Source organism: Nicotiana tabacum, chromosome 17 (assembly GCF_000715075.1).
Source record: "Nicotiana tabacum cultivar K326 chromosome 17, ASM71507v2, whole genome shotgun sequence".
NCBI classification, from domain to species: Eukaryota; Viridiplantae; Streptophyta; class Magnoliopsida; order Solanales; family Solanaceae; genus Nicotiana; species Nicotiana tabacum.
The window spans coordinates 134,714,471-134,725,947 of record NC_134096.1 but is presented as its reverse complement, the minus strand read 5'-3'; the positions used below and the strand labels follow the sequence as shown (position 1 = coordinate 134,725,947).

At 40.3% G+C, this 11,477-nt stretch overlaps 1 protein-coding gene across 1 annotated transcript; it reads right to left on the bottom strand.

The window, feature by feature from the left end:
- Positions 1-8,830: 8,830 nt before the first annotated feature.
- Positions 8,831-9,337, bottom strand: LOC142172128 (secreted RxLR effector protein 161-like). Its single transcript, XM_075235905.1, has one exon. It carries the CDS (start codon positions 9,335-9,337, stop codon positions 8,831-8,833), a length of 507 nt encoding a protein of 168 aa, XP_075092006.1.
- Positions 9,338-11,477: the final 2,140 nt, after the last annotated feature.

Here is an 11,477-nt window from a genome sequence, read left to right as displayed (position 1 = left end):
CCTGTACCAACCTTTATGGTATTTATCTACTCTTAGAGGCTTGTAGACATATGCCATATATGTAAAAGATTGTATGGCCTTGTCGATCTATGTTTTGTGTACGAGTGATCATTTTGATCTTATAGGCCCAAGTTGGTATTTCATGTTTTATTCTACTTATCTCACGACAGCCTCTCCGGCTCATTTACATATGATAGTATGATACGAAAGATACGTTACGTTGGTACTCGGTTGAGTAAGGTACCGGGTGCCCATCGTGGCCCATCAGTTTGGGTCGTGACAACCCCACACATCAAAAATATCAATCTCCAAAATGGTAGTGAGAGGCATTTAATTCTTCTTTGAGATTCCACCGGCCCGTTGGCATCCATCATATCTTTTCACCATATCACTTGCATATTTGTAGAGAGTGGGCCAATAGAAACCGCAACGTAGCACTTTAGCCGCCGTTCTTGCTCCGCCATGGTGACCATCATAAGGCAAAGAATGGCAAGCCTCAAGAATAACATTTTGCTCTTCATCCGGTACACATCTTCTAATTATCCCATCCGTGTAAATCCGGAAGAGGTAAGGCTCATCCCAATAATAATCTTGACAATCCCATTTGAGCTTCTTCATTTGATTTGAAGAGAACTCATCCGGGATGATTCCACACACAAGGAAGCTTGCTAGATCGCCGAACCATGGCACCTCCTTCATTGAAATAGCCAAGAGTTGCTCGTCGGGGAAGGAGTCATTGATTTCAAGGCCATCATGCGGCCTCCCCTCCTCCTCCAAACGAGACAAGTGGTCCGCCACTTGATTTTCACTCCCTTTTCGATCTTGGATGTCAATATCAAACTCTTGCAACAATAGCACCCATCTAATCAACCTAGCTTTTGAATTTTCTTGCTCATAAGATAGCGAAGTGTCGCATGATCCATATGAACAATAACATTTGCACCCATCAAGTATGGGTGGAACTTCTCAATTGCAAATATAATGGCAAATAGATCTTTCTCTGTAACGGTGTAATTGACTTAGGCATCATTCATTATCTTACTAGCATAGTAGACTGGATAAAAAATCTTGTTGATACATTGCCCCAAAACAGCTCCAACCGCTACATCACTAGCATTACACATGAGCTCAAAAGGAATACTCCAATTAGGAGTGGTGGTAATGGGAGTAGTTGTCAACTTGAACTTTAGCAATTCAAAGGATCTCACGCAATCATCATTGAAATGAAATTTAGCATCTTTCTCTAAAAGCTTGCACAAGGGGTTTACCACTTTGAAAAAATCTTTATGAAGCGCAGGTAGAACCCTGCGTGGCACAAGAAACTTCTCACACCTTTCACTGAAGTTGGAGGTGGAAGTTTAGAAATCACCTCTATCTTTGCCTTGTCGACCTCTATGCCATTCTTTGAAATTTTATGGCCGAGGACAATGCCTTCCTCGACCATAAAGTGGCATTTCTCCCAATTCAACACCAAGTTCGTCTCTTCACACCTTGCCAATACTCTATCCAAATTTGCCAAGCAACCATCAAAAGAATCCCCGACTACCAAAAGGTTATCCATTAAGACTTCAAGGTAATCCTCTACCATATCCGTAAATATCGCCATCATACACCGTTAAAAAGTTTCCAGTGCATTGCATAAGCCAAATGGCATCCGCTTGAAAGCGAAAGTGCCATAGGGACAAGTGAAAGTCATTTTTTCTTGATCTTCCGGGGCTATAAGGATTTGGTTGTAGCCCGAATATCCATCTAGAAAGCAATAGAAAGCACAGCCGGCTAACCTATCAAGCATTTGGTCAAGGAAGGGGAGTGGAAAATGGTCCCTCCTTGTGACTTTGTTTAGCTTCTGATAGTTCATACACACTCTCCACCCGGTCACCGTTCTTGTGAGAATCAACTCATTCTTGTCATTGGTGACCACTGTTATGCCCCCTCTTTTTTGGGACACATTGCACCGGAGAAGTCCACGAACTGTCAGAAATAGGGTAGACCACCCCCGACTTCCAACCATTTGATAATCACTTTCTTGACCACGTCTTGCATTGCTTCATTGAGTCTCCTTTGATGTTCAACCGAGGGTTTGGCATCTCCAAGTTAATCTTGTGCATGCAAAATGCGGGGATTATTCCCCAAATATCCGCCAAAGTCTACCCAATAGCTTTATTCCTCTTGTGGAGCACCGCCAATGTAGAGTCAACTTGCACGTTAGTCAAGCAAGAGGAAAGAATAACCGGTAAAGTAGAATAAGGGCCAAGGAATTCATACGTGAGATGTGGAGGCAATGGCTTCAAATCCAACATTGGAGGCTCTTCAATTGAAGGCTTTGTAGGAGGAGTTTTCCTATTTTCAAGATCCAAGGAAAGTTTCCAGGGTGCACTTGTACGACCCCATTCCTTGCAAAGAATTAACATATTCTATGAAGCCATCCATCTCGTCATCATCAAAATTGAGCAAGACGACCTCCAACATATCACCCACATTAATCGTGGAACTTGTATCATCAATAATCACATCGGTCACCAAGTCCACGAATGAACACACTGCATTGCTATTCGGTTGCCTCATAAATTTGCACACATGGAACACCACCTTTTTATCACCCGCCCGGAAAATGAGTTCTCCGGCTTCCACATCAATAAGAGCCTTCCCCGTAGCAAGGAAAAGTCTTCCAAGAATAATCGTCACCTCATAGTCTACTTCACAATCAAGAATAACAAAATCAGCTAGGAGAATGAACTTATCGACACGAACCAATACATCTTCAATCACTCACAACGGTATCTTCATTGTACGATAGGCCATTTGTATTATCATAGATGTGGGTCTTGGTTACCTAATTCCCAAGGTCTTGAAAACCGAATAGGGCATCAAATTGATACTCGCCCCAAGATCACAAAGAGCTTTGGCAAACTCGACACTTACAATGGTACAAGGGATTGTGAAAGCATCGGGATCTTCCAACTTAGGAGCCATCGAATGCACAATTGCACTCACTATGTGAGTGACTTTGATAGTTTCAAAATTCATCGACCGCTTCTTTGTCACCAAGTCCTTCATAAACTTTGCGCATACGGTCATTTGCTCCAAGGATTGAACTAATGGCACATTTAACGAGAGACTCTTGTTCATATGAATGAACTTTTTGAATTGATTCTCGCCATTTTGCTTGGCGAGCCTTTGAGGATATGGAGGAGGTGGCTTAGGCAATGGTGCCTTAGCCTTTTGCACTACCGGTTCCGGTATGTCAATCACATACTCCCCAGACGGGTTCACTTCCTCTTGAGTTTATTTCACCGTGTCATCAATATCAATCTGTGCTTCATCATTTGCTTGCACTACATTGGTCAGGATCTCCTCTTCTTCTACCACTTGCTCATCATCCACAAGTTACCTTTGACTTGAGGTGGGTGCATTCCCACCTCTTCCACTTCTTATAGTAATGGCCATGGCATGCCCCGTATTTTTCCCACCCTTCGGGTTCACCACCGTATCACTTGGTAGTGCCTCCTTAGGATGAGAATTTAACGCTTGAGAGATTTTCTCCATTAGTACTTCTAAGTTGCGAATCGATGTGTTGTGTGAAGCAAGTTAGGCATCGGAATCAGCATTCTTCTCCATCATTTGCTTGAACATGTTCTCAATATGGCCCATTTCATTATTGGAAGAACTAGGACCATGGGAAGGATAAGGAGGTGGGTTGCTCGGTTGTTGATACATCGGGAGCCTTTGAAAACCCGACCCCCGATTTCCTTGATTATTATTCCACCCACCTTGATTGTTGCCTCCCCAATTGCCTTAGTTATTATTGTTATGCAAATTTCCTTGATTATTGCTTCCACTCCAATTGCCTTGATTGGTGTTGTTATTCCAATTGCTTTGATTGTGAGAAGTCCAATTACCTTGATTATTTGAAGGTCTCCATTGTTATTGACGAGGGTCTTGGAAGTTGTTTCTTTACCCTTGAAAGTTGTTCACATATTGGACCTCTTCTTCTTGATCATTATAGGAATCATCTTGATCAAATCCACTATCATCTTGCACAAAATTATCTACTCTTTGTTGCACTTGTGGACTTCTTGTTCTTCTCTTGTTCACCATCATATTTACTCCCTCCATTGTATTGACTTGCCTTGGGTTTCACACTTATTGAAGTTGAGCCTTTCCCAATTGGTTCATGGTGGTTGTCAATTCGACTATGGCTTGTCTATGGTCATGTAACTCTTTATGAAGAAAAATCACATTGGGATCAACTTGTGGAATATTGGATCTAGATTGCCACGTCGATGAAGTATCTGCCATCTCATCCAAAATATCACACGCCTAAGAAGTTTGCACCGGCAAGTTGATTCACTACACATTGGTTGGTGGTATTGATCCCCCGATAGAAAGTTTGTTGGATCATTCTCACCGTCATATCATTGTTGGGACACTCTTTTACCATTGTTCTATACCTTTTCCATATCTCGTGTAGTGGTTCATTGGGCTCTTGCTTGAACGCTAGAATTTTATCCCGAAGAATAGTCATGTGCCCGGGAGAGAAGTACTTAGAAATAAAATTTTTCGCTAGTTCATCCCAAGTATGAATGGAATGATTTTGGCAAACGTTCCAACCATTCTAAAGCTTTCCCCCGAAGAGAGAAGGGAAAAAGCCTTAGCCTCAAAGCATCCTCGGAGACATTAGTTTGTTTTGCTCCCCCAACACGTATCGACGAACCCCTTCAAGTGTTTATATGCATTTTGACTCGGTGCACCGGTGAAGAACCCTCGTTGCTCGAGCAAAGTGAGCATCACATTGGTTATTTGGAAGTTGTCCACCTTAATACTGGAAGGGACTATAGCGCTTGCATACCCTTCATTCGGCAACACCCGGTGTGGTGCCTCTCGTGGGGGAGGTGGGGGTGGAGCGGAAACATTGTTTTGAGGCGCTCGGCCTCGTCTATTGGCTTGAGGTTTAAGAGGGACCTTATCCATTTGATCATCCTCAACATCCACATCCCCCACAGCTATGTTTCCAAGCTCATTGTTTTCCATGATTGCACCTACAATAGTCAACACGTTAGTAACAAGGAAGGAAAAGAAGATATCCCCAAAACATACCTAAATATATAGCTAACACCGTTTTTTAGCTCCCCGAAAACGACGCCAAAAATTGATCTCGTCCAATTTCACTCCCTAATCGAGGTTATGAAAATGGTGGATGCAATAATAATACCCAACAAGAGTCGGTGTCGAATTCCGCAGTGAGATATATGAGTGGCAGTTAGTAGTATATATCGTAGCGTGTGAGTTTGTATATCTAAATTTGCACTTCCGCAAAATTAGGTTGTTTTAAAGTCTAATTTAAATTACGATTGCAATTTAAGAAATAGAACTAGGAAATTATTTTTTTGTTTTTCAAATGTTGTAAAAAGCCTAGGGCTATGACCTTCACCTAGGTGTTTTCCTAATGGGATATAAACTTTAAAGCTTGTTTTATTGGCCGGGGTGTATTATAGCTATCAACACTTAATCACTCACTCAATACCACTCGGTCAGAGAGTGATTTTTGCCCAATTTGGCTTTCTCAAGTCCAAATGTGTATTGAACAAAACGGTTGATAAAAGCTCAAGTCGGGTTGTTACTATCTCTAGGTTGAACCCTTTAATTGGGATTATCAATCTCTCGATTGACCCAATTTCTTGTTAGCCAAATTTTCCTAGACTAAGTCTCTCTTTTTCAAGTAGAGACTAATAGGCATGAACCAATGTTTGCAACCATTAATTTCACAAAATAAAGCAAGAACAAGGCTAAATAATAAACACCCAACCATAAACAAGCATTAAATAAAATACCCATTAAGTTTACACTCTAGGGTTGGGTTACAACTCTAGTAAAAATCTAGCTACTCATGCTTGAAATGGAAGGAAAAGAAGAGGAAATGATAATTAAACTCATATTGGAAGATTAAAATGATAAAAACTAAGTTAAAATAGCTCAAAATATGAAAAAGTACTAAAAAGAGTAAAAGGAAATGGCTACTGTAGTAGCTGATATCAAAAGTTGACCTACAAATATGAAACTCATCTATTTATACATGGCTGGAAATTTTGAACAGAAATGCCCTTCGGGAGGTTCTGCGGCCGCACAATTCCATGTGCGGTCCGCACTTTGCTTCATCTTGACAGGATTGGAAGTCTGCGGCCGCATAATTCTGGTATGCGACCGCAATACACTCTTTCTGCGGTCCGCACAATTGTCACTGTGGTCGTATCTTGAACTTCTGCCGTTCGCACAATTCTAACTGCGGCCGCATAGCTCTTCCTCTACGGTCGTACAATTCTTGTGTGGTCTGCACTTCTGGGGGACTTGAAATGCATCTTCTCTGAACTTTGCTCCTGGCCCAGCTTTTGCGGCCGCATAATTCATGTACGGACCGCGCTTTACACCAAACTTTGATGGTTTTTCCTTCACAACCTGCGGCCGCAGATGGTATTCTGCGGTCCGCACTTCTGAGTTTCTGTGCCTTTTATGTCTTTGAGTTCAGATTACTCCTTCTTGAGTTGGATTTCATCTCGGGAGTTCATCTTCCAATTCCTACAATTAAGCATATTTCATTAATTTTCGGAAACACAATTACACGTTTTTGAACTAAAACAAAGGAACTTTGAAGAATTCAAACACCTTAGTGAGCAAGAACCCATAAGACAAACCATGGTTTCCGTCCTTAAAGTCTGCCACCTTCTTCATATTTTCAATCATAATAACAACAGATTGATGGTGGTATATGCATCCAGGGCTTCCATGAGAAACATGTCTGCTTTTGAAGTAATTGGGCGCCTTTCTACGCATGGAAGCAAGACCTTATTCACCATTTCAAACATAAGTTGATACATGGAAGGAGGGCCTTCTTGTGCACCCGTTCCCCTGCTGTACAGCCTGATCCTTCAGAATGACTCTTCTAAAGTTAGGAGAATATGTCCCTTCAATGGATGAGAGCCCTTCAGTAAGCACTCCCAAAATATTCCCTAGAACAACCTCGTCCATCACAAAATCTACTCCATTAACCTTCAAGCAAATGTGCTGGAGGCATATCCTCCTTATTTACTAGCTTTCCCCCTTTCACCAACCTCCTTCTCTTCTTTTCCTCTTTGTTTTTCTTCAGAACAGTCTCATACGCTTCTTTCTTTTGTAGCCTAATAGTGAGTCTTTTAAGAATGGGATCTTTGGGAATTTCCCTAATACTTCTAGCAGTAATGAAGCTTGCCATAGTCATATTATCATAGTCTTCCACACTATTTTCATTTTTCTCTTCAAACAGAGGTCTCATTTCAGGAATAACAAAGTTCAAAGGCTCAGCATCAAAGTGAGGAGAAGGAGCATGATCAATACTGACATGGGGCTCTTTTGAGGAGCAAGGGGTTTTATCCCAAGTAGGAGTAGAGTGCTCTTCTTGGGCAGAGAAATCAGGTTCCTTTATTGTTTCCCCAGTAGTACTGAGTGGTGCCAAGTTTTTTAAAGGCACCAGTTCCCCACCCACAGCTCTATGACCTTCACCTTTCTCGTGAGACCCAATTGTCTCATCATCACACTCATACCCTCTAACCAATTCTCCCTCTATAGCAATCAGTAGCTTGCTCTCAATAGCTTCTCTCTCATTCACCCCCAAAATATAATCAGAAGATGTAGGAAGAACATTATCTGTCGGAATGGCAATATTCAGATCAAAACTTGGAGCGAGCACTGCTGATACTTCACCATAGCCAACAACATCTTGTTGGGTTTCAGAGAATTCCCCAACCCGTTGACGGGAGACCTCTTGTCCCTCTTCTCTATCTACTATTACGCCATCTGCTATTGTTTCCTACAAGGTAGAGAGAGATGTTATAGCAACAGATCTTTTGGGGTTATGAGTCTTATGACTGCGGTGAGAACCAGAACTCGAAGGGGTTGGAGAAGAACCAGTAGGTGGTGGTTGTTCTGGTGTGGGGTTCAGACTGGGTAACGGTTGGGACTCAGACTCGCACTCATGTACTTCAAGAGACGAAGGCACATTAGGAATGACACTGGTAGTGTTTGAAGGCTCTGGACTCTACGACATAGTGAAGTTTGGAAGTAGAGACATGAGAAAAAGAGGGTTTTCTTTTGAGAGAGTAAGGAAATTTTGTGGCTTTGATGTGGATAGTTGGGAAAGAGACATCTTTTGGGGTTATTTAGAGGAAGTAAGGGACCTGTTGCAAATGGGTGTAGCGTTCTGGGTAGACGGGTCGGTTTGTAACGGGTGTGACATTTGGGTTTTTTAAAAAAGGTGATAGAGAGACGACAACATTTAATGATGTGGCACTTTTATAGCCGTTTAAAATCAAAGGTATTCGGTTATGAATGCAAAAGGAACTACTAACCTGAGTCAAAGGAACCAGGGAACTTAGTTTTGTAAATATGAGCCTCATCCTTTTACCAAGATGTAGGGTTGTTGGCTGCTTGTTTACTCTGGAATTGCCATGCATGTTTAGAAATTTTACGTGTTCATTCTTTCATAGCCAATCATTGAGGGACCTGGTACTCAGTTTGATTTTATCTACCCCAATGCCAGTCAATTCTTTTTAAAGTGCTCTCTGCTCAATGCTTTGGTGAAGATATTTTCTACCTGGTCCTCTGTTTTGCAAAACTTCATGCAGATGAGGCCCTTTTCAATATTATCCGTGAGAAAATAATGTCGCACATCAATGTGCTTTGTTCGCTTTTGTTGAACCGGGTTCTTTGCCATGTTGAGAGCACTTGTGTTATCACATAGTAGTGGCACAAAATCCAAAAACATACCGAAATCTTCCAGTTGTTGTTTGATCCATAGCAGTTAAGCATAACAAGAGGCAACTACCACATATTCAGCTTCTGCAGTTGAAAGAGCCACAGATTTTTGTTTCTTTATACCCCATGAGATTAAGCATGACCTCAAAAAGTGTGTCATGCCAGATGTGCTCTTTCTATCAAATAGATAACGAGCATAACTAGCATCAGCATACCCAATTAAGTCAAAATTGTCTCCTGACATATAGTAGAGAACCAGGTCCTGCGTTCCTTTGAGATACCTTAGAATCCTCACGGCAGCTTTCAGACGAGATTCCTTTGGACTGGATTGAAATCTAGCGCATAATCCCACAGTGAATACAATATCAGGTCTGCTAGTTGTGAGATACAAGAATGAACCAATGATACCTCTATAAATAGTTGCATTAACAGGAGAGCCAGGTTCATTCATGTCCAGACAAGTGGCAGTGGCAATAAGAGTATCAATGATTTTTGAACTTTTTATCTCAAATATCTTCAGGAGCTCTTTAATGTACTTCTGCTGACTTATCATCGTTCCCTTAGTATTTGCTTAACTTGCAACCCGAAGAAAAAATTCAGTTCCTCCATCATGTTCATTTCAAACTCGCTTACCATAAGCTTTGCAAACTCCTCACACAAGGAATCACTTGTTGCACCAAAGATGATGTTGTCAACATAAACTTGCACAATGAGTAGGTTCCTCCCTCATTTCTTCAAAAATAGGGTGTTATCAATTTTTTCTCTTGTAAAGCTATTTTCCATAAGGAACTTGGGCAACCTTTCATACCATGCACGAGGGGCCTATTTCAGCCCATATAGTTCTTTGTCAAGTTTGAATACATGTTCAGGATACTTATGACACTCAGAAATGCACTCTTGACATCCATTTGGAATATTTTGAATTCCATATGAGAAGTAAAGGCAATGAGGATTCTGATGGCTTCCATTCGAGCAACTGGGGCAAAAGTCTCATCATAGTCAATCCCTTCTTCTTAATTGTAGCCTTGAACTACTAACCTAGCCTTGTTCCTTGTTGTATTCCCATACTCATCAAGCTTGTTTCTGAACACCCACCTGGTTCCTATAATAGTTCTATTTGAGGGTCGAGGAACCAAGTGCCATACACCATTTCTCTCAAATTGATGGAGTTCATCTTGCATAGCAGTAATCTAGTCAGCATCTTTCAATGCTTCCTTGATATTTTTGGGGTCAATTTGAGAAATGAAAGTTGAGAAAGCAAGCGAGTTTTTTTGTCTTTGATCTGGTTTAAATTCCTGAATCAAGAAGAGTGATTATATTTTGGAGAGGATGTGAACTTTTGTGCTTCGAGTTAAGACACTTGAATCTCATTGTGTGAAGACTCAAGTTCCTCTGAATGGGATCCATTATTGGCATCTATGGAGGGGTGAGTACCATTTCTCTGCTCAGCGTCAGGGGTTCCTTGCACGACATCAACAACTCTGTCTTCTGCTTCAGTTATTATAATGGAGGAACCAGGTTCTTCTGTATCAGCTGGAGGTTCTATTGTATTCTCTTCGTTGGATTCCTTGACTTGACTCATCAAATCAGTATTTCCATTTGCCATATCAATAACTTCTCCAGGAACCTTTGACTGCTTTCAGTCTTGATCAATCTTATCATGTGAATCTTTACCACATAAGTGGTGTGATTCATCAAAGATTACATGTATACTTTCATCAACACATTGAGTCCTTTTGTTGTAGACCTTGTCTTCTTTGCTTTATGAGAAATATCCAAGAAAGATTCATTCATCACTTTTGACATAAAAGTTTGCTCTAGCGCTTCCTTACCATTATTGAGAACGAAGCAATTACATACAAATTTTCTTAGGTGAGTTAGCTTGGGTTGACACAAGTTTACAAGTTGAATTAAACTTACACGAAGTAAAATTAGAAGGAGAAGCCCGGTAGAGTCAAAGTAAAAGTCCAAACATCGATTTATTAGTCAACTTGGTTTGGCATCTTTGCAAGTACTAATCAAATACTAATAGTGAAAAGCGCAATTACCCTAGCAGAAATTTCAAACGGTCAAATTTGTTCCTAATAAACAATCCCTAAGTCTCCACTAGCATTAATTAAATAAAGAACTAAGAGCCTGTTTGGATGAGCTTAAAAGCTGGTAAGTTTTTAAACAGTTTTTAACTTGTGGAAGTGTTTGGCAACCAAAAATAAAATTTTAAAAAAATTAAAATCTGCTTTAAAAAAAAGTCAAAATCAATAAGTTCGAAAACCCAACTTTTTCTAAATTGGCTTAAAAGCCATATTGATTTGACCAAAGATATTACATTCTTATCCCTTATAATTTTTCTTAATCCCGAAATTATCTCTCATTAGAAATATTGTTCTTTTAGCTTCTTTTTTTTTTGTTCCATAACATTTAATTTTTTTTGTCATTGAATCCTTCCTTTTTTTTAATTGGTGTAACTATATTCTAAAATTAAATCAGTCATCATCTTCTTTATAATGTTAACAACTTTAAGGATATTTCAGTCATTTTAACAAGAAAAAGTGTTTACCAGCACTTGTTTACCAAACACTTAATCAGCTTGTTTTTAGTTTCAGCACTTTTATCCAAACACGTAACTGTTTATTTATAAAATAAGTTTCAACACTTATAAAGTAATTTTAAGCACTTAACTTAAAAGTCACTTT

Coding starts and splice junctions, on each gene's coding strand:
- LOC142172128 (XM_075235905.1), bottom strand. CDS start 9,337: ATGATAAGTCAGCAGAAGTACATTAAAGAGCTCCTGAAGATATTTGAG.